The sequence below is a fragment of the Protopterus annectens genome, chromosome 5.part0, assembly GCF_019279795.1.
Source record: "Protopterus annectens isolate FY-2018-M chromosome 5.part0, PAN1.0, whole genome shotgun sequence".
Classification (NCBI taxonomy): domain Eukaryota; kingdom Metazoa; phylum Chordata; order Ceratodontiformes; family Protopteridae; genus Protopterus; species Protopterus annectens.
The window spans coordinates 1,658,764,283-1,658,788,692 of NC_056735.1; the positions used below are offsets into that span (position 1 = coordinate 1,658,764,283).

The 24,410-nt window shown below is 37.6% G+C and overlaps 1 protein-coding gene and 1 long non-coding RNA gene across 2 annotated transcripts; both read right to left on the reverse strand.

The window, feature by feature from the left end:
* Positions 1-8,378: 8,378 nt before the first annotated feature.
* LOC122802096 (speriolin-like) lies at positions 8,379-11,250 on the reverse strand. Its single transcript, XM_044071791.1, has 2 exons — positions 11,150-11,250; positions 8,379-9,199 (listed from the first exon to the last, which is right to left on the reverse strand). The coding sequence occupies exons 1-2, from the start codon at positions 11,222-11,224 to the stop codon at positions 8,867-8,869; spliced, it is 408 nt and encodes a 135-aa protein (XP_043927726.1). The 5' UTR covers positions 11,225-11,250; the 3' UTR covers positions 8,379-8,866.
* A 509-nt stretch (positions 11,251-11,759) lies between these two features.
* Positions 11,760-20,451, reverse strand: LOC122802097. The gene is made up of 6 exons (XR_006364885.1): positions 20,350-20,451; positions 18,477-18,545; positions 16,453-16,560; positions 15,807-15,875; positions 12,992-13,099; positions 11,760-11,823 (listed from the first exon to the last, which is right to left on the reverse strand). It is a non-coding gene; the product is annotated as an uncharacterized LOC122802097 (long non-coding RNA).
* Between the last annotated feature and the right edge of the window lie 3,959 nt (positions 20,452-24,410).

The window sequence follows — 24,410 nt, forward strand, 5'->3', positions numbered from 1 at the left end:
TTATCTACATTACTTTATGCATCTCCAGTACTAACAAACCTAAATAAATCTGACCTGAACAGTCTTTCCACTTGTTACAGCAAAATTGCTAGGTTCGCTACCAATGCCAAATCATGCTCCCACAACTGCCAGTCGTTACATTCATTACACTGGCTTGAATTTCCCAATTTATTATGGTACCACCAACTCAGCCTAACACACCAAATACTGTACTATCCTGAGGAAACCCCTGCCTTGATTGGCCTTCTAAACTTCTACAATTCTAATAGACAATTATGATCCAATTATAAAGCCCTGATCGAAAACATTCCATGTAAAAACAGCTCTGGGAAATCTCTCTTCCCTCGTGAAGTTGCTAAAACATGGAACACCCTACCTCCTGACCTCAGATTACAAAACCGTACTTCCACTTTCAAAAATCTCCTTAAATCATACCTCTACACCAAAAATGTATGTAACTGCAATGGACTTCCCTGAAGTCTCACCATACTATAGGAGTTTATTCCCTTATGTTTCTGGTGTATACTAATACTGTACTCTGCCAATGCTCATTGTATATATTGTACATACTGTTTCTTTTACTTGGTATATATATATATATATATATATATATATATATATATATATATATATATATATATATATATATATATATATATATATATATATATACATATATATATATATATATATATATATATATATATATATATATATATATATATATATATATATATATATATCTATATGTACATTCTAAAGACATGCTTCTGGAGCATTTCTCCCCAGGCCTCCGCTGAAAACAGGATCAGTGGAACCTTAAGTCGGACTTTCCTGGTCAACAAATGTTAAATAAATATATATATATATATATATATATATATATATATATATATATATATATATATATATATATATGGAATCACTACTTAATCCCGAAAGTACACAATCCCGAAGCCCACAATACCAAGACTATAATCCCTAAACCCCACATTACCGGCATGTTAAAAGCGCGAAATTCAAAATCGCGAAAGTACTACATACATACATACAGCACACACACAAACATATACACAGCCTCCCCCCATAACCAAACAAACCACCCTGCACTAAAGATAAGCAGGGGGGCTTTGCCCCCCTGCACCCCCCCATGTGGGGGGCTGTGCCCCCCACACCCCCCCGACTTTAATATTCCAACTCCGAGATCGCACAAACATACACACAAGGCAAACTCACACACACACATTATAGCCCCTCTCACACACACACACACACTGACACACACTAAAGCCCCTCACAAACACACTTACACACACATACTTACCTGAACCGCAACACCAGAAGCGCTAACTCAAAATCCCTTACCATCGGGATTTTGAGTTTCACGCTTCTGGTCTTTCGGTAATGTGCGGTTTCGGCTACATGGTCTCGAGCTTTTGAAATTCGAGATTTCAAAAGTTCGAGATTTAGTAGTGTTCCTATAGATATATATATATATATATATATATATATATATATATATATATATATGCCTTTTGATACTGTGCTCTACCAATGCTCATTGTATATATTGTACATATTGCTTTTTACTAGGTACATTTCTTCCACATACATTGTACCTATGTTCATTCCAGAAAAATGCTATGTTCACATATTTGTATCTTGACTTTGTACTAGTAACTGTTTAAACCTTTGTATCACATGTTCCTAACTGTTATTATCATTTACACTTTGTAACCTACAACTGTTTATCATTCATTACTCTTTATTTTGTAACTGTACGGAGCTTTTCTCTCCCGGACACCGCTGAAAATGGACACTAGCTGTCTAGTCAGACTATCCTGGTTAACAAATGTTAAATAAATAAATAATAAATAAAATATATGGAGGGTCAGAAGCTATGATGTCTTATTGTATATAATAGTATGGAATGTGCAATTTATTGGTGGGCATTATAGGGAACTAATGGATAACTCAGGAATTTTTTGAGTCCTGTTGCCACTATTTCACTGATATGCCCACCTAGGAGGATATTATTGTGCTTACAAAATGGCTTCTGTGTTTATCTTTGTTGTTATTGTGCTGTATATTTTAATTAAAAAAAAAATCCTCTTTTATGTCTTGCACCAAAATGACTGCTTCACTTCCCAATTCTTTAAATATGTTTATTGACTATATAAGAGTTGATTGCAGGACATTTCTAACATTGAAAATAATAAAATGATTAAGGTTTCTGTAAGGTATCCACGATGTGTACATTTCAGGGTAATTTTTTTGAATTCATAGATGGCCCTGCAATGGTTCTTTTGCATGAAGCCATGCAGCATAATGGTGGGCTGTCTCCATGGTGGTGCTAGATACTAATAAGGCAGACTTCAGAAGAGCCATACACTAATTAGCCATCCGAATTCTCCCTGAAACTGCCCCCAGGAAGGCATCTATGTGCCAAGAAAGTCATATAATCACATAGTCATGTAGTCTAGTACGGCTGCTCCCTGCACCTCATAGTAAGTGTTAGGAATATTAATGGCAAGGTAGGGTTTGGAGGTTTGTGGATGAATGTATGTCTACCTGGGAGGTAGTTGTTGGGGAGTTAGACAAGCAGTAAAGTTAGGTAGGGATGTGAGTGTGTGGGTAAATGGGTGAGTGTGCCTGCAAGAGGAGCTGTTTTGTGTGAGTGTGTCTATGTGCACACACGTGTGTGTGTGTGTGTGTGTGTGTGTGTGTGTGTGTGTGTGTGTGTGTGTGTGTGTGTGTGTGTGTGTGTGTGTGTGTGTGTGTTGGGGTGGCTCTTATACTTCCACACACCCCTAGATTAATGAGCACAACCTGCAGCATTGGGTGGGGAGTAAAGCACTAGGGATAACTTTTCATACATGTGCCTCAGTGGCACTTAAACCATACAGGGATTTGGGGTTGGAAGGAACCATTATCCACCAGGGATAACTGTTCAACTCTATACTCTGATGTACAAAACCTTTGCATTAGCCCGATGTGCTAATTTGATAAAGCAGAACACAGGGTTTTTCTTATCATATACTGAGACTCTCAGGCATTATACATTGCTTGCAACAGCTCATGACATGTGAGGGAGAGGTACAGGAAACATTAAGTATACCATGCTGATCACTGCTGCAGTAGTCTTAGTTTGCCACCTTTCATTGTGGCACAAACCTGGGAAAGTCCACACCCCTTGTACCTTCCCCAACCCTTCCCATCTCCTACCTTCTCCCATCAACTTTCTTTCCATTTCTTGGCATAGTCATGTCGGGGGGGCATCCTCTTTTGTTCGTTTATGATGCTTTTTTTTTTACAGAAAAACATAGTAAATCTGCTGATATCAGAGTATGAGCAGTGTTTTCCAAACTACCAGATAAGCTTGATTTCTGGATAGTCCGGTAGAAAACAGATAGGTAGCATTTGTGTCTATTTTTGTTTAAAAAGCTACTGTTCTCTAAACAAACTTACTATAAAAATAGATTTTGAATGATCACTGCTGCAGTAGTCTTAATTATATGACTGACAATTTGGGCACATCAAAGGTGTCCTGAAGCTTTGGAAGCTAGACAGCTTTGACATCCTTGGCAGGATATAACCCATATAAGTTTGCTTAGAGAATGGTAGTTTTTTAAACAAAAATAGGTCACAAATTACAGGATAACAACAAGAGATCTAGCAGAGATAACATAGATTCAATAATTCAGTTACACTGAGTACCTTGTTTAACTTGTTGTTGTTTGTCTTTCGGCTTTTTCCTGGTATGGGGTCGCCACAGTGGAAGTCCGGTCCACTAATGATTGGTAGTAGATTTTTATGAAACACAGAGGTGCCAGCTCGACGTCCAACCTTTAGCGAAGTCACGCCCATTTATGCACGCATGTCTTTCGAATGCTACCCAACCGTGGGGAGGATATGTAGACTCCACACAGAAGGCACTCCCAAGCCAAGCTGAGAATCGAACAGGAGAACCTCTTGCTGTGAGGTAACAACGCTACCCTGTTAATTTCAGTATAAGGTTTTATGATGTAAAATACATGCCAGCTGAATGGTTATTGCGGAAAAATTGCCTCTAACTTTGGAAATGCAAGTCAGCATGTAAGGAATAATGAATGAGTGCACATTAAACAGAATGCCTGCTTCATAAATGGAAGCTGGTGAAAAGAAAGGTGAAAGAAAACTGTGGAGGATCCTATTGCTGTGGAGAGGTCTGAAGAAGGAAATGTAGTAATGTGATGGCTAAAGCTCAGATTTCATCATGCGGAAATAAAGCAAAAAAAAAAAAAGCATAAGAATTGGACTAATTTTAAATGGTTTGTATGTTCACATTTTTGAGTGCAATATATGTTGCGAATTCATAAATCAACCATAGTGCAATACTTTAATGTTCACAGTGCAATACTCAAATGTCTCTTTCTTTTTTTAATGTCTTAACCAAGTACCTGTGTAATACTAAAGTCTCATACAAATAAGTGTTCAGTTTGAAAAGTATTAAAATGTGTTTCTAATTATGTGCAATATTAGTCTGTTTACCTACTTGTCCATGATGTAATAGCTAGGTGTTATATGTGTAAATATCTGAAAATTGTCTATATGTTGCCTGCACATTGAGTCTGGAGACACGGAATTTCATTCAGTTTTTACACTTGTGTGATTTCTGAATGACAATAAAGTTTACTTTGACTTTGACTTTTGACTTTGATTTTTGAAGAGCTGTGTAAATATAAGTAAAATCTACCTAATGGTATGCCATGCGTCAGGGATAAGATATATTTACCAGAATTTTGAGAATGAATAAAATAGGACAGGAGCGGATCATCTAATTAAAATCCTGATACGACATGAGCAAAATCGCTACTGCATGAACTGTAGACTTTACCTGTTCTTATGGTTTGTTGAAAACTGTGCTAAGATTCTGACTATATAAATGTCTGCAATTGCCAAAAAAAGGTCTTCCACATAATACTTTGCAAAGGAAAAATAGACAGGTACGTTCTAAAAGATGTCTGATCATCTTTCTCATAACAGTTTAAGTCTCATATAAGTACTCCCAAGGGAAACAAGACGATAAGGTGGAGAAATGAACGTTAATGGAAGAGAAGGCAAATCTAAATGAAAGTAATTGTAGCTAGTTTTAAGCACATTGAAGATCTGAATCAACATAATGCCTTTTGATGAAGAAAGCATCCTAAAAAAATCAGTAGCAATGTAGGGTGATAAAATTCAGGCTAGAGTGGACAGCGGTTGTCTGTTCAGTGAGGGTTGGAGTTCTGATGGGAATCTCTTTGGGTTTTAATGTGGAGTGTGCCTGGGAGTATCTGTGGCATTTATATCACATATGAATGGTAGCCCAGTTCAGTAACTTGCTTTGGTAGGTCTGCTCTTGCTTTAATTTGCTGGTCCATATGGTGTGTTGTCTGGGGAGGCTTGGAATTTACTTTCAGTTTAGTCAGCTTGGTTTTCAGTATAGTCACTCCTTGGTGGTGTTGTTTGGGATGGTGTCTGTGTTTGAATCAATAACTTTTTAGCATTGTAGAATATCTTTTGAGAAAGAAAGCATCTTAACAGAAGATTATCTAGTATCTTCTTGGACCTTTACTTGAGATGAACACAGATCTCTGTGAGGAAATGAATCATCAGACTCCTAACTATCAGACAGATAAAATGAATGTTACAACATGTAGCTTTCTTGATTTTTAAGATCCTAAGAATGATGTTTAGAAACTAGAGCAGTAGGGAAATTTAGGCTGTCTTTGCTAATGATGTGCAATCAGAATTAAGGGAATGTAACAGAAATGCCCTTAATAAATCAGTTGCCCTATGAAGGGATCCTCCTTGGAGGATGAATGACTGGCTGCATCTTGTCTTCCATTCCAGTTCATTAGTATGTATACCAGATATTCATTTTTTGTCTACATCTAAATGAAGTCTGTTGGCTTATTATTTGGGTCAACAAACTGTCCTAGTATGAGGCACATCGCAGCATGCACACCATCATATAGGTTACACACATCCTGGAGTGTGGACATTTCAGAGAAATAAATATTTAAACTGAAATAGAAGACAGGATGAAGCCAGCCACTAATTTCATCAAGGATCGTCTCAAACAAATATATCCATGTATAAGGTGGCTGTTCTTGGCTTCTTCTACCCTGGTGTCTTTACTGCATGGGATTCATTCCAGTCATAGACCCACCAAGGAAAGTCCCTGATGCTAGATATAGCAAAATGCATATCATTTGTGTATACCTGCCTGACTTAAACTTCAGAATCTGCAGTTAGATGTTTGATCTATCTCTACTGAGATAAACATTGAACATGTATCTGTGAACCACGAAGAAAGGCTATTTTATACAGAATGCTAAGCACTGAATTATTAAGATACTAAAGGAATCCTAGCAACCAGAGTCATGGTCTATACAAACAATACTTTGGGAAAACATCAGCTGAGGACCAAGTACTCATAACACAGATGTCTGCAATGTAGAAATTAAAACAAAGACTGGACATCTGCAATCATTTAGTCTTTGATAACATTTTAAAACAGGCAGTGAACCACCTGATAGCAAAGATAAGGCATTCAACCTGGAAAGGGTCTGCTTGGTAACAGCCAGCTCCTCAGTCCTTGAAGGAGAGGTATACAACTATTCAGTCTTCACGACTATCACTGTCAGCCCCACCATCCTTGTAGAAAGGGGATCAACATCAGTCTTCCTAAACTTATGCACCTGCTTCAGGTATAACTAAGGAAGGCCATGGCACTTTCTCCAGGTATTTTTATGAAAGGCTGAGGCATATCCATATAGTGAAGGTCTCTCTCTCTCTCTCTCTCTCTCTCTCTCTTGCCCTCTTTCTCTGGGTTTCTACTCCAAACAGAAAAAGGATGGAATGGAACTGGAACATCTCAGAAACTGATTTAAGGAGTAAGCGTAGGTTGATCATTTGTGGCATAATTTCCCTACCAAAGGCCTGCTAAGCTTCCTGTACATATAAATGATAATGGTTTTTAGAAAAAGTTGTTTCTAAGACATGAACATTGACTATGCTGGACTGGTTGTTTTAAAAAGGGGATAGGTAAAACTGTTTATCATGGCCTTCCAGTCCTGTGGAGGGGAGAGGCATCTTAAAAAGTAAATGGGGATGCATTGTTGCTTTGAGAAACTGCTTCTACAGTCCTGAACTTTAGAAATAGTAGATGCATACACTTTGTCAAATAAATGAGGCCCATTTCATACAAGTGCCTGAGGCATGTCATGTTCACCAGCAAGCTGACTGACAGGGGCAAAATAAAATAATTTTACAACCAAATCGAGAACCTTTTCCATACAGAAGAGTACTTCTGTAGCTATAAGGATCCTTGGCAGCCTCAGTCATTTTTGGCACTTTTCCAAGACAATCTAATGGGATCAGAGGGTCTACAGCAAAGGTAAGAATCTAAACTAGAGCTGGATGTTTTCCTAACCATGGGGAAATGGGAACTATCTTGGCTAGAAATTAGACAATTTCCTCTATTATAAAGGACCTGAGAGCCAGAAACATAAATTTTCTCAGATAGCAGTATGTGATAAGAATTCAGGCTGAGATTTATTCTTGGTCTTTAGACTTCTCCAAAAGTAGTTTTCCTTTTTAAAACTTTTACCACCAGATGGGCAACTCTCAGCTCCAAATAAATGACATGGAGCCACGTGGACACAGAAGAAAATCATTACATTTATTAAATTAAATATTTCAAGAGGGCAATTCCTATAGGTGACAGAGAATACAGGTTATAGATTAAAAGGTAAGGAGGTAAGGATTTGAAAAAGAGAAGACAAACGTTTTAGGCATGGGATACTCACAAATAGCAGTGCAGATGTATTAGATAGGACTGTGACAGACATCAGTGAAGGCAAAGTTGTTACATATTTCTTTCATATTTGTGAAGACTTACAGGTATGATAATGACTAATTCATGCAGAGGATCAAGGATCATGCTACCTCCTATAGCGCTGGATTTGATTCCATCTGCTTCCTTTTGCCTACTGTGTGATCTTCACGTTTGCAAACTGTAATATTAACTTACTACATCTCCCAAATGTGCACTCTAACCCATAAAAGATTAATTTTCAAGTCTTACATAGATGTTATAGGAAACATGAACAAGAGACATTATCCATAACTGATTGGCCTTGAACGTAGATGTCAAAATAAACTTAATGCTGCAAATGAATTAGACTAGTAGCAGAACAAACATATTCAATCACTGTGAATGTTTTCTTAATCTCTCTTGTATTTGATACAAGACATCACATCTGAAAGCAGATTTTATTTATTTTCATTTATTTATTTAGTTAGTTATATCAAACTAAAAGTTATTTAATTTGACTAATCCTCTTGTTATAACAAAACACCTTCTGTTCAGAGAATTTTTGAAGCTGCTTTATCCTCTTGTTATAAACACCTTCGGTTCAAAGGATTTTTGAAGCTGCTTTATGGACTTGGCTTCAGATGGAATGTTGATGTAGTCCAGGTGTTTAAGCAGGCTGCATTGTAAAATGTGGAGTGGGCAAGTGAAAGACATCTACTGTAAAGAATGAAATGTTTGTTCTTCAAACACACAAGCTTTTATCAAATAGACATTCATTGTGTACATGTAATCTTCCAAAGGAAGCCACATAAGTAGCTTAATGTCCCTTTAGTTTGAAAAAATCAGCCAATAAAAACACAACTTTATTGGTTGGTTTATGTATTAAAAAGAACCATTTTACTAGCTATGTAGCGACATTTGAAAGTTGTTTTACAAAAAAAATGGAAAAGGATTAGCTGTCAAAGCTTGTGTGTGAAGAATAAATATAATCTCGCACTAGCTGTTTATAGAGGAAATATTGCTTTACCACATGAACATGGGCTGGCCTTCTTCCCTGGCTAAATAATGCAAGCAGTTCAGCAGTATGAGACAGGTTTCCCTGATGGTTTCGGGAACATCCTTCATAATGATGGTGTGTAGATAATCATAATTATTTAAAGCATAATACTCAGGGGTCCCACGCTGTGGTCTGTGATTCAGCAGCCCACAACGTTGTATTAATTCTTCAGTGTTATGTGGGTGCACATATGCATTATAGCCTAGCCTATTCAGTACGGTCATTATAGTTGTGTAACGGTTTGACATTACAGCTCGCAGGAATTCATTCACATGTCTAGTCATAGGATTAGTTGTTGCCTAGAAAATATGAAGGTAGAAAACGGAGATTAAATGTTGGTTATTCATTTCTATACTTAAGTATAATTAATGTTTATTTTTAATTTAGTCAGCTAAGTTAAAAGCCCCCAAATAAAGTTTATAGCAATGATCCTTCCAGCACAGAGCAAAAAGTAAATAAATAAGACTGCTATGCATGCAACCATACATTTACAGGGAGGCATGCAGCTTCATAAAATGCAGATGTAAAAAGGTCCCATCAGTGCTTATACTAGAAAAACATGCATATATGAGGCAAGACCCCAGATACATCAGTGACTGCTCAATAATATTAATGTGTTTTAAACATGTTGTCTGTGACAGTTAATTAGATACATTCCTAATGTGCTGTCTTGTATGAAGTGCTGTAATTAGTTATATCGTAAATATGTATTTTGTACCCTAAAAGGTCACGTCTAAAAAGGAATTCTATCCCACAAACAGGAAGAGCACTGTAGCTCAAGTATTTTCTTACTTGACTTGTTATCACACCCACTTCTATCTCAAAAGATGAAGGAGGGTTCTTGTGTGATTTTTAACCTGCAGATTTTTTTTGGTTGCTCCTAGATATTTTTTTATCTTTACAACCAAGGTTTATCCTTACAGACCACAACCTTAATTGTCCTTGAATCTATCATCCAGATGTGGCATGTGGCAGGCCATGATGCCATCATTCACAATAAATGGCCACTGGGGAGGGTACTTAAACAAATGCTCAGTGAGCCCATTTATCCACCATGTGAAATACTCCCAGGTGCCCATGAAATCTGAAGGCTTCCTTGAGTATATGAATATATTTGTCAGGGACTGCCAATACTGTTATTTTATTGATATTCTAGGTAGGTGACACAGTATAATAGCCTGGACTAGGGTATAGCACTACAGAAGATGTGCACCAATCCCTCCTTGCCTTCCCCTTGCCAGTCCACCATTTCCTGTACCTGCAAATGAAACCCAGTCATTGTCAGGATAGCTGTATGCCCAGCTCTTAAACAGACACATCAGCACCAAATCCACAGAGTTCTATGGGAGGGAGCAGTTAAAGTCAAGATTCCATTTCTTTGGTGGTGGGAAAAGGATGACTGGCAGATTCTGGAAAGCTAATATAGTAGTGACATGAGGAATTCTTTCAAAGACTTTGTTCCACAGGATCTCAAAGGGTTATAGAATTAAGCAATAACCGATGACGTGGTGTGGTATATTGAAGATTTACCCACAGTTGGTGTGGTTAAATTAATTTAGGTTAGTTTAAACAAAGGCAACCATGGGTAAATCTTCAATATACCACAACCACAGAATTGGTTATTGCTATTATACAGTGACATTATTTAAGAAATAAAATACTTAATTTTCTTAAATAATGTCTTTCTATAACAGCGGATTGCTGTTCTTCCGCTGGTTGTGGTATACGGATTCTGCGTTTTGATGTGCCGTGCATGCATATGAGACTCGTGTTCCCATGCATACCCGGTACATCAAGGCTTTGAAATGGAAGCAATGGAGAAAAGAAAGTCTCCGTTGCTCAGTTTTCTCTTTTTTTTTTATTGTTAAAAAGAAAAGATTTTGGGCAGTTTATACCAACGGAAAAAAGTCCGGGCGACAGGACCTTTTTCCGTCGGTATATTGTGGGATTTACAACGGGCATGCTGGTTGGGCCGGCCAATCAGCGTGCACGTTTTAGAATATTAATAGGGAGACATTGTATAATGCAAATTAACTGACGTATTTAAGAGGGGAGAAGGTAGAAAATGAAAGGTGGACATGAGACACTCAGCTTTTTGCAAACTAACAGTTTATTAAATGAAGCATTAGAAATAACTAATTTGAGCTACTGTACTTTTAAAGGTATCTTGATGCATGAATACCCTTTTTTTGTATTATGAAAAGGCAAGTTATGTATGTATTACCACTATTTTTGTCTTAGACACTCACCTGCTCGATCACATTAAGAATGTCGCTGACAGAACACTCGTTCTTTTGAGGCTTGCGGCCCAAAATGAAGGTCATGATCTTGCGATTGAGGTGGGCACATAACTCACCTATCACACTTGCCCAAAGTGGTAAACTGATATCTGAAATGTAACATAAAATGTTATCAAATGAGAGTCTACTTCTAAGATTAACATTTTTTTTCTTTTAACAAAGCTATTTTTTATTTCTTCTTTCCTGCAATGCTAAGAGATGTGTACTTTTTAAAAATATGCCTGCTGGTTTGCTTTACTTTTAAGGTGAACAGCACTGTGCTGTGATTTATACATTCATAACAATCTTATGTTATGTCATGTGCAGTATATATATTACCCCATTTTTGTAATTTGCACTTAAAAAATAGTTGTATTCCACAATGCATAGAGAACTGGTTTTGTACTAAGGACAAATGCAGGCAGTCATCATACAATTATGTCAGATATAAAATATGTTATTTACCATATCTGAAAGGTAAAACTGTATCTAACCCAGTTTTAGAAAGGAACCTTACAAGGAAATGCCAAGATTATTTACTTTTATAAGTACATTGTTTTTTCAAATAGTATTACCTTGAGCTTCATAAGGAACTATTCTGCCGGACTGTGCATTGACTTCTGTGCTGCCGTGTGAGTCTGGCCCTATAAAAAAGGAAAACATGACATTAGAAAAATACCAATGTAGGTGGGGTGGTATGAAAAGTATATCCATCCCAGGCATAAAGTGTTAAGGGGTGTCTTCAGTGCATTTACTGACATTTAAACACCAGTATTGCATTTGCATTCTGAACTGAAGTGCTTTAGCACTCTGTGTGTAGCATAAATTATAGCAACTGCCTACTACTGCTGCAGTTTAAACGGCGAGAAGAGATTCTTTTTTCTTTTTTTTATCTGAAGACTGCTTTCCTCAACTTTAGGGTTAGAGAGTGGCAGATTGGAGCAATGGCACCAGGCACCAGCACAGATAGTTACACTTCTTTAGAATGCAAGCCAAGCACCAAGTGTAGACCCCTTGTGAAATTCAGCTCCCTTTCCATACTTGCATTATGTGCACATATAACTGACAGAATATCCCAAATCATACAAAGAATCCACATGCAACACAGATGTCTTTCCAATGAACTCAGATGATACGAGTGACACTGTGAGCGAGAACTGGCTGGTCACTATGATATTTATCTTACAAGGAAATGCCAGCCTTTTATTTATAATTACACATGTAACATAACTATGAACCATGGCTGTTTCTAGTGAAGAACCAAACTGAGTTATTAGAATTTAGAACAAAAAGTCTTACTGTCATTAGACTGAAGACCAAAATATTCTAAAGCAGAATCCTGAGATGATCATACCAAAGGAATAAAATGTTGAAACCCACAATGATGAAAAAAAAGTACTAAATATCAAAACTCGCTGCTACTCTAGATCCAGGAATTACTGCAAATGTGGGTTACGAAAGGGTAAAAGTCTGGGACTTCAATATTATGGGTTTCTACATTTAGTCTTTTTGTATGTTCATCTCAGGATTCTGCTTTGCAATAGTTTGAACTTCCAAATAATTTTTTTGTTTACTAAATTATACTTTGTTGAATGGGCTAGTGTCACTAGGCCACTGGTAAAATCTGAATAAAGTAAGCCTTACAAGGAAATGTCAGCAGTTTTATTTATAATAACCATACTTGGACCAGCAAAAGCTGACCCAGAGGCAGAGGTTGATGTGTATCAAACCTCTGCCTTTGGGACTTCTGTTGTCCTGTGTGCATTTTATCAGTTAATACATATCTGTCACCAACATATAAGTTGGTATTACCTTGAGGATGATCTCTGAAGGACTTCTTGGATATTGCGCTGTCCACTATGCATATTTGTCTGGTGTCATCAGTTAATGCAGGTATGGCAGGATGAATTGAGTGCGCCCCTAGGGAAAAGAAAAGCAGGACTTTAGTTTAAATGTGATGTGTAGACCACACATTTCTGGAATTTTAATAACAGATAATATTCAGAATAATGCAAATTAAACTATTTATTTATCTAGTACTGAAGGAGATATACTGATACTGACAGTGAAAGTTAGGTGGCTCCTACAATAAAATATTTGTCTTACATGAAAAAAATCAGCATTTTTACTTCTTGCAAAGTGTGTACTGAGTTAAAGCAAACATAACAAAGGGGGCAAGCAGTAGAACTTTTCTAGGAAAGAAACCCTTCTTTGTGAAGACTACATTCCCTTTCATAATAACATCAAATACATTTAACATTGTCAGTTTTCAGAATAACAGGTAGAAATCATACGCAACAAAACTAGTTTTCCGAATAATGGGCCGAGATGTTTGAAAAAAGATTGTGTCTTCAATGAAGAATCAAAGATCATGGATACTGTCAGTGAAACATGGCTGCTCAGTATGACAAAATATAAGCTTGTTATAAAAACAGCTGATTTGCATTCTGTTACTAATTTATGCTGAATTCTGATGAAATAAAAACTGAAAAAAATGAAGATGGCAAGATGGCAAGGACCCAGTAGTTAAAGATGTAAATTACCATCCTCTCTACTTAGTAACTACAGACTTTGTCTGTGTGTATGTGCGTGTGTGTGTGTGTGCATGTGTGCATGTGTGTGCATGTGTGTGCGTGTGTGTCTGTGTGTCTGTGTGTGTGCGTGTGTGTGTGTGTGTGTGTGTGTGTGTGTGTGTGTGTGTGTGCGTGTGTGTGTGTGTGTGTGTGTGTGTCTGTGTGTATGTGCGTGTGTGTGTGTGTGTGTGTGTGTGTGTGTGTGTGTGTGTGTGTGTGTGCGTGTGTATGTGTGTGTGTGTGTGTCTGTGTGTGTGTGTGTGTGTGTGTGTGTGTGTGTGTGTGTGTGTGTGTGTGTATGTGCGTGTGTGCATGTGCGTGTGTGCGTGTGTGTGTGTGTGTTTTTGCTGCATGATGAGGCCCAAAGCACTCTTTGATATCTAGTAGAAGGTCAAGGACTTTTCTGAATTTTGAGGGAGGACCTCTGAAATGTTATGCTATAAAGAAGATGATAAGCCCAGTATCATGAGGCAATCTTGTATGAAAAATGATTGGAAAAACATTATAAGCAGCTTAAACAATATGGACCAGAGTTACATTCAAATGTGTGTCTGTTCCGGCTTTCTATCACATGGCAGAAAGCATGTTTTAATTTTTACACTACAAATACTTTGAGCTAAGTCTGTATAACTGTAACTCCACCTGAATTACTCAGACTGCCTACAGACTGCATTTGTAGACCATTGGAGCAGGAATCTGAGCTGACTTACTATTGTTTGACTTTGTGATCTTGAGAGTAAGATCTCAGTTCTGCAAACGTATCAGTCTTATTATTACTTGAGCACACCCCACCCCTACTTACAAATACTGATCCGGTGGCCTGATATCTGCCTATCTCTCTGTCTCTTAATGTATGTTGAACTAATAGATCTCAGGGTGTAGTACTGAGTGGGCTTAGCTCAATGAATAAGTACTTATGTCTAACAGAGTGTGTTCATGTAGCACTGAGAGGGCTTAGGTCGCCGACATAGTACTCATGTGTAACAGAATGTGTTCATGTAACACTGAGAGGGCATAGGTCAATGACTAAGTATTTATGTCTAACAGAGTGTGTTCATGTAGAACTGAGAGGGCTTAGTTCGCTGACACAGTACTCATGTGTAACAGAATGGGTTCATGTAATACTGAGAGGGCTTAGGTCAATGACTAAGTACTTATGTCTAACAGAGTGTGTTCATGAAGAACTGAGAGGGCTTAGGTTGCTGACACAGTACTCATGTGTAACAGAGTGTATTCATGTGGTACTGAGAGGGCTTAGGTCAATGATTAAGTACTTATGTCTAAAAGAGTGTGTGCATGTAGTACTGAGAGGGCTTAGGCCACTGATGCAGTACTCATGTGTAACAGAATGTGTTCATGTAGTACTGAAGGATCTTAGATCACTGACACAGTACTCGTGTAACAGAATGTGTTCATGTAGTACTGAGAGGGCTTAGGTCAATGACTAAGTACTTATGTCTAACAGAGTGTGTTCATGTAGTACTGAGAGGGCTTAGGTCACTGATGCAGTACTCATGTATAACAGAATGTGTTCATGTAGTACTGAGGGATCTTAGGTCACTGACATGCTGCCTATAATAGGGAGTTCACCTGTATGTAATCCTATATTAATGCAGTACTGACAATGTGATCTGAACAGCCTCAATACTGCTTGAACACACCCTGTCAGCCAATATCCCAAATATCCTGTTAGTTAGTACTGAATGCATGAACTAAGACCTCAGAACAGCAGCATCACTTTAACCTGGAGCTACACCTGCTGGAAGGGTCAATGTTCCCACTCAAGCCACTAAAGTGTCTCTCTTATGCCATGAAGATCACATAGTACACCTAGAAAAGCCTGTACACTGTGTGAACAGACCTTGACCTGGTCATTACAGTGTCTGACCTTGTTGTTAGAAGGATTTCAACACTAATACTCAATAAGAAATATGCTTTTTACCATATCTATGAAAGTTAAAATTGTATCTAACCCAGTTTTAGAAAGGAACTTTACAAGGAAATGCCAGGATTATTTACTTTTATAACTACATTGTTTTATCAAATAGTATTACCTTGTGCTTCATAAGGGACTATTCTGCTGAACTGTGCACTGACTTCTGTGCTGCCGTGTGAGTCTGGCCCTATAAAAAAGGAAAACAGGACATTAGAAAAATACCAATGTAGGTGGGGTGGTATGAACTGGACTACCGTTCCAGGCACAAAGTGTTAAGGGGTGTCTTCAGTGCATACCAAAGGAATAAAATGTTGAAACCCACAAGGATGAAAAAAAAACGAAATATCAAAAATCTACTTTTGTATATCCGGGTATTAATGCTAACTTATGTTATGAAGGGGTAAAAGTCTGGGAGTTCAATATTATGGGTTTCTACATTTAGCCTTTTTGTATGGCCATCTCAGGATTCTGCTTTGCAATATTTTGGACTTCCATATAATTTATTTTTTGTTTACTTATTTACACTTTGTTGACTGGTCTAGTGTTATTAGGCGAGTGTTAAAACCTGAATAAAGTAAGCCTTACAAGGAAATGCCAACAGTTTTATTTATAATAACCATACTTGGACTAGCAAAAGATGGCCCAGAGGCAGAGGCTGATTTCTATTAAACCTCTGCCTTTGGGACTTCTGTAATCTTGTGTGTGCTTTTCTATCCTATAATTAGTTAATGCGTATCTGTCACCAACATATGAGTTGGTATTACCTTGAGGATGATCTCTGAAGGACTTCCTGGATATTGTGTTGTCCACTATGCATATTTGTCTGGTGTCATCAGTCGATGCAGGTATGTCAGGATGAAATGAGTGTACCCCTAGGGAAAAGAAAAGCAGAACTTTAGCTTAAATGTGATGTGTAGACCACACATTTGTGGAATTTCAGTAACAAATAGCATTATTCTGAATAAGAATAATGCCAATTAAACAATTTATGTATCTATTACTGAAGGAGATATACTGATACTGTCAGTGAAAGTTAGGTGGCCCCTACAATAAAATATTTGTCTTACATGAATAAATCAGCATTTTTACTTCTTGCAAACATAGGAATACAACTTTTCTAGGAAAGAAACTCTTCTTTGTGAAGACTACATTCCCTTCCATAATAACACCACATAAATTTAACATTGTCAGTTTTCAGAATAACAGGTAGAAATCATATGCAACAAGACTAGTTTTCTGAATAAGGACAGAGATTTATGAAAAAAAGATTGTGTCTTGAGTGAGGAATCAAAGATCATGGATACTGTCAGTGAAACATGGCTGCTCAGTATGACAAAAATAAGCTTGTCATAAAAACAGCTGATTAGCATTCTGTTACTAATTTGTGCTGAATTCTGATGAAGTAAAAATTGAAAAAAATTAAGATGGCAAGGATACACCAGTTATAAATTTAACATACTATCCCCTCTGCCTAGTGACTGCAAAGTGTTTGTGTGTGTGTGTGTGTGTGTTTCTTTTTGCTGCACGATGGGGCCCAAAGCTCACATCAAAGATATCTTGGAAAAGGTCAAGGACTTTTCTGAATTTTGAGGGAAACCTCTGAAAGTCTATGATATATAATGAAGATTATAAGCCCAGTATCATGAGTCAGGCAGCCTTGTATGAAAAACGATTGGAAAAAACATTGTAAGCTGCTTAAAAAAAGATAGACCGTACTTATTTTCAAACATGTGTCTGTACAGGTTTACTAGCACATGGCACAAACCATGTTTTTATTTTTACACAACAAATAGTGTGACCTAAGCCTGTATACCTGAAGCCCCACTTGAATTACTTAGACTGCATAGAGACTGCAATTGCAGACCACTGGAGCAGGAATCTGTGCTGACTTACTATTGTTTGATCTTGTGATCTTGAGAGTAAGATCTCAGTTCTGCAAACATATCAGTCTTATTATTACATGAGCAGCCCCCACCCCTATTTACAAAATGATCCTGTGGCCTGATATCTGTCTATCTCTTTGTCTCTTAATGTATGTCGAACTAAGAGATCTCAGGTTGTAGTACTGGGTGGGCTTAGCTCAATGACTAAGTACTTATGTCTAACAGAGTGTATTCATGTAGAACTGAGAGAGCTTAGGTCACTGGCACAGTACTCGTGTAACAGAATGTGTTCATGTAATATTAAGAGGGCTTACAGAATGTGTTCATGTAGTACTGAGGGATCTTAGGTCACTGACACGCTACCTATAATAGGGAGTTCACCTGCATGTGACCCTGTGTTCATGCAGTACTGACAATGTGATCTGAACTGTCTCAATACTGCCTGAACACACCCTGTCAGCCATAGGTACTGAGTAGATGATGTGAATTCTCTCAGTACTTCTCGAATATCCTGTTAGTTATTGGTACTGAATGCATTCTCCTTTAGTAATAGCAAGTAAGTGACCTAAGACCTCAGAACAGCAGCATCACTTTAACCTGCAGCTACACCTGCTGGAAGGGTCAATGTTCTGTCTCCAGCCAGTAAAGTGGCTCTTCTATGCCATGAAGATCACACAGTACATCTAGGAAAGCCTGTACACTGTGTACACAGACCCATCCTGGTCACAACAATGTCTGACCTTGTTGTTAGAAGGATTTCAACACAAATACTTAATACAAAATATGCTATGTACCATATCTATGAACGTTAAAACTGTATCTAACCCAGTTTTAGAAAGGAACCTTATAAGGAAATGGCAGGATTATTTACTTTATAACTACTTCACTTTTTCAAATAGTATTACCTTGCTCTTCATAAGGGACTGTTCTGCTGGACTGTGCACTGACTTCTGTGCTGCTGGATGAGTTTAGCCCTAGGAAAAAGGAAAACAGGACATTAGAAAAATACTAATGTAGGTAGGGTGGTATGAACTGGACTGCCGTCCCAGGCAAAAAGTGTTAAGCAGTGTCTTCAGTGCATTTACTGACATTTAAATGCCAGTATTGCATTTGCATTCTGAACTGAAGTGCTATAGCACTCTGTGTGCAGCATAAACTATAGCAACTGTTTGTTACTTTTTTAGAGATGGAGGGACAGCAGATTGGGGCAATGGCACCAGGCACCAACACAGGTAGCTACACTTCTTTAGAATGCAAGCCAAGCACAAGTGTAGACCACTTGTGAAATTCAGCTTCCTTTCCATACTTGCATTATGTGCACATATAACTGACAGAATATCCCAAATCATACAAAGAATCCATATGCAACACAGATGTCTTTCCAATGAACTCAGATGATACGAGTGACACTGTGAGCGAGAACTGGCTGGTCACTATGATATTTATCTTACAAGGAAATGCCAGCCTTTTGTTTATAATTACACATGTAACATAACTATGAACCATGACTGTTTCTAGTGAAGAACCAAACTGTGTTATTCGAATTGAGAACAAAAGTCTTACTGTCATTAGACTGAAGACCAAAATATTCTAAAGCAGAATCCTGAGATGATCATACCAAAGGAATAAAATGTTGAAACCCACAATGATGAAAAAATACTAAATATCAAAACTTGCTGCTACTGTAGATCCAGGAATTACTACTAACTTTTGGCTATTTAGGGGAAAAAGTCTAGGAGTTCAATATTATGGGTTTCTACATTTAGTCTTTTGGTACGTTCATCTCAGGATTCTGCTTTGCAATATTTTGGACTTCCATATAATTTATTTTTTGTTTACTTATTTACACTTTGTTGAATGGGCTAGTGTCATTAGGCCTGTGGTAAAACCTGAATAAAGTAAACCTTACAAGGAAATGTCAGCAGTTTAATTGATAATAACCGTAAGTAACCTAAGACCTCACAGAACAACAACATCAGTTTAACCTGCAGCTACACCTGCTGGAAGGGCCAGTGTTCTCTCTCCAGCCACTGATATGGCTCTTTTATGCCATGAAGATCACACAGTAGATCTAGGAAAGCTTGTACACTGTGTACAGAGATCCTGCCCTGGACACTACAGTGTCTGACCTTGTTGTTAGAAGGATTTCAACAGTAATCATTCCTGTTTACTACCTCTGACTAAGGATCCCCTCGCAGTACTGTATGGCCACCTCTTTGTTACACTGTTACAGGTGCTAATGTATCACTTTGTAGCATCTTTAATACAAAAGTGCCTTCTGTGCATGTTTAATTTGTGTGTGTGTGTGTGTGTGTGTGTGTGTGTGTCTTACATTGTTATCTGTAAGATGAAGAAATGCTGTCAACAACTCATTTGCCATGTGCAGGGACACTGTGCCTGTTACCTTGTGGGAACCTCACAGGCTGGACACATTCATGTATGCAACTTTCCATAGCTGGATCATGTACACATGTAACTCTGACAGATGATGTTCAGAATAAGGTGAAGAATCTATATACAACACAGTCGTGTTTCCATTGAAGAATTAGATTATATCAATGACATTGTCAGAGAGAGCTGGCTGTTCACTATGATATTAGTTATACAAGGAAATTGTAGCTTTTTTATTTTTAATTACATACTTAGCAAAATATGTTTTATGACTGCTTCAATTTCTAGTGAAGAATCAAATCGTGTTAGTGATATGGTGAGTAGAATTAGATTTGCAAGGAAATGCCAGCAATTTTACTTATGCATAATTATTTAAAATAATTTTACCTTGTGGTTGATGTGTGTGCCTCTGGGATCTTATTTTATCCTCTGTAGGATTTGCTACGCTATCATCAGTTAATGCAGATATGTCAGCATCATATGAGCGGCTCCCTATGAAAAAGCAGAAGTTTAGAATAAAAGCCAAGTGCAGACCATTCATTTGTGCAATTTAAATGACAGGTAATATTAACAATAATGTAAATTAAACTCTCCAGTTTTCCAGTATTGAAGGAGATATTACTGACACTATCAGGGGTAGTTAGGCAACTAGTACATGAAAATATCCACATTTTACAGCTAGCAAAAAGTGTACCAGCTGAAAGCATATGGGTAAACATAACAGAGCTTTCCTAGAAAAGAACCCTTCTTTGTGAAGCCTGATAGTTCTCTGAATAAAAGGCAGAAATCTATGTAAAATGTGTTTTAGTAATGAATCAGTGACCATAGATACTGCCAGCAAAACATGACTGCTCAGTATGATAAAAAATTAGCTTGACATGGAAACAGTTCATTTGAATTTCTTTCTAATTTTTACCGATTCTGAAAAAAGTGAAAAATGAAAATGTCAAAGCTGCTGCAGTCACAAATTTAACATAGCATCTTCTCCACAAGACTGATGCTGCAGTAACGCCTATTCTTCAGACTCATACAACCCACTGATCAGTACAGAGCAAGATACATTTTCTCCATTTGCTTCAGGAAGTCAGTAACTTATGCACTATTTCCTTCATAGGTGATGATGTGTTCTCATAATAGAAAAACAGGCCCATCCCTAAGGGAAAATAGTTTGAACCCATACTAACAGAGGCACATCCCTAAGGAAAGATAGTTTGAACCCATAAGGCCCATCCCTAAGGGAAGAGCTTTCTGGAAACAAAAAGTGTCATGGTGAAGGTCACTGACAGAACTGCATATCAAACTATTTTTCAACCTCAGAAAGGTCTGTGCTGCAGGAAGTGACACTTGCATCACCTGATTACATTTCACTAAGTATTGCCTCTCAGGAAACTAAAAGCATGGTTTTCTGTCTGGTATCCCACATAAAGCGTGGTTCAGTTCTTGATTCTTTTCATATATATATTTGCAATTACAACTGCATAGACTACTAGCTACTTTTAAATGTAAGCTCAGAAATAATAGCTTGGTTATAAATGCTCCAAAAAGACAATCACACTACCCTGATTAAACAAAAAGGCATTTTTTTGCACAACACAAGCAACCTGGCCTGGGTGCAAATGGTGGCCTCAGCACGAAGATAGCCAGCAAACTATGAAGACAAGGCTATATTTCTGCTTTTGGGCGGTTGAGGCTGTACTTTCGTGAGCATGCTCTGTTGCTGTACTTCCATGAGCATGCTCTGTTGGAAGTATGTGGCTGCTGCCAACATAGTCTTCACTACGTCCTGTCAGACAGTAAAAAAATAAAACATTCCCCCAAGAGCGGAAAGAAGGTAATCAGACGCTCTTTCCCTGTTTTCCCTAGCAGCAAAATTGCTAAAGGAAATGGAGACAAACATTCCATTGGTTATAATCAGAAAAACTGATTCTGGACTGAGATCGAGCTTCAGAAGTTTTCCACCCAGTAAAAGGAATAGATATAACAGTAAGTAAGGGAAGGGCCTTTAGAGTATGAAATCAGTCAGGAAACACACACACACACACACACACACACACACACACACACAGACACACACAGTGTGCATAATTCTTCTGTGCTGTGTATTACCTAGGTTAGCTTCCTCGATTGCCCTGTTGCGGAGCTCAGTATTTGCAGCAATTAGTGATTCTTCAGCAGTATAATAAAACATATCAGCAGCAGAATAATAACGTTCACATGTTTCATCCTCTTCTGTGCTATCTTATGTTAGGAGAAAGAAAAACAAACAAGAGTTTAGACTTGATAATCAGGTATGGAACATTAATCTGCAATATCTAGTTTGACTTCCATAATCAAGTATGTTACAAACTTTCAACCATAAATACTACACATTTTATGTTCAGTTTCATGCATTTTCATCTCCAGCTGGACTATCATCTTAATGCACTGTCATGCTGCATTTTAACAACATTAATAAAATCTCAAAAGAAGCCTTGACCAGCAGTACAAAGAAATTGGTCTTGACTGAGATAAATTTATTTCCAGAAATGGAATCCAAAGTTTGGTTGCTGGTTTGTTTAACTCTATTCATCACTATTTCATTGTTTGATTTACACTCCATTACTTGCTAATAACAACAACAATTAATAATAAGGAAAATGGACTACATTGGGATCTAGGAATATCTGGAATATGGAAACTGTGTGCTGTGTGTGTGTTGCAAACAGGCACATGAATATTGTTTGAAAGCCTACATATAGCAGAGATGTGTGCAAACTTCCTGTGAATGGTACCTACCTTCTTGTAACGTATATTCGCTGAGAGCTTCAATGCTTGATGCTGGTTGTTGACTAACTCTGCTGTCATCATCTAAATGGAAAATTAAGGGAGAAAAGGGTGGATTATTTAGCTATGAGACTGACTTTTATTTGCAATAACTTATATTTAGCACTCATTTATCTTCATTAAACAGTACTGCCAAAAAATACATGTACATAAAATATATGTAACAAAGTCTTGTTCTAGAAAAGAAGTGAATGATATCACTGTAAATAGGCCAGTATAATGAAATATTAGCCCTGAACAGAAAATCCAACATTTTGAATTATAAGTACACTATCTTGTATGGTTATAATTACATTATTCGGTATGCTTCTGGCTTATCTGTTTTCTTTTCTATTTGCACATAATTTTGAATTTTGAATAGTACCCAGAAGTCCAGGCTTTTAGCACACAACCTAAAAGGACTACCTAAAAGGTAGACATTAGCACAAATTTAGCAATTTTATCCTGTAATCAGACAGAAATAAATTGTGCCCTGGCATGTGTTTGATACATGTGGAATACTTCAGTAGCAAAAAAAAAAAAGATACTTAGGATACCCCTACTACAGTTTTTAAGATAGCTAATCCAGAAGGTCATGGAATGATTCATTTTCCTGATTCCCATGCCTCATATGGATCACACCATTTTGTTGATTCTGGGTATGAGGTTGTTCTACCCAAGATAGGGTTGGGTACCCTGGCAGGACCAACAAAGTGGCCCAGTTCCTTCTACTGACTTTCCCAATGGGGGAACAGATGGGCCAATAGGGATTTATGGGCCGTAATAAATGGGTCATAGGGTTATCCCCTGGCTTGGGAATGCCACCAAAGAACAAATGGCCAGATGAGTGCAGGTAGAAGAGCCATCAAATTTGCAGAAGCAAAAAATTGGAGCCCAGAATTCATAAACTGTTTGAGTCTGACAATGTGTCTGCACATTATTCTTTGCTTGCGTTTTGAGTTTCTGCTATCACTTAGAAAGCCTAATAAAATACAACTTGGATTTATATCTGATACACTGAAACTTTGATATGAGAGTTCTGCTACCACTTAGAAAGCCTAATAAAACGCACTTAATACATTTGGATTTATATCTCATACTCTGAAGCTTGCTGAGCACAGCTAGTTATGGAATGATTAACAATCATTTCTTGAATACAAGGATTTCATATTTGCACAGCTGTGTTTTGTTGAAGGAAAGAAAAAAAAACTGCTGTGCACATTAGTTTATCAGGAAGGACTAGACCACTGAAAACAGAGGCTACCATAAATTTCCTTGAAACCTACCCCCCAGGAATCTGTTCCTTGAGCCACAGTTTCCCAATGCTAAAGTCATCATCTGCAATTTTCAATAGCAAATAACTGCCAGTGTTGTTACTGAGTATACACCAACAGTTATTCATTTTAGGAATTTTAACCATTTGTTTTGTTCATGTCACCATAACATTGGTATTTTCATAAGTCTTGGTGGCTATTAGAGGCTTGCCCCTCAAAAGGGGGAAAGACCTCTCAAAAGCCATTTACTTATTAGTTGATCTAGTGCTTAGAATCCCAAACAGTTTAGCTCAGAACTGAATCTTTGGCAAGATAAATCTTGGGGATTTGTAAAGAAGCGAGCATTGATAACAAGAGTAAGAGCTGTAAGCT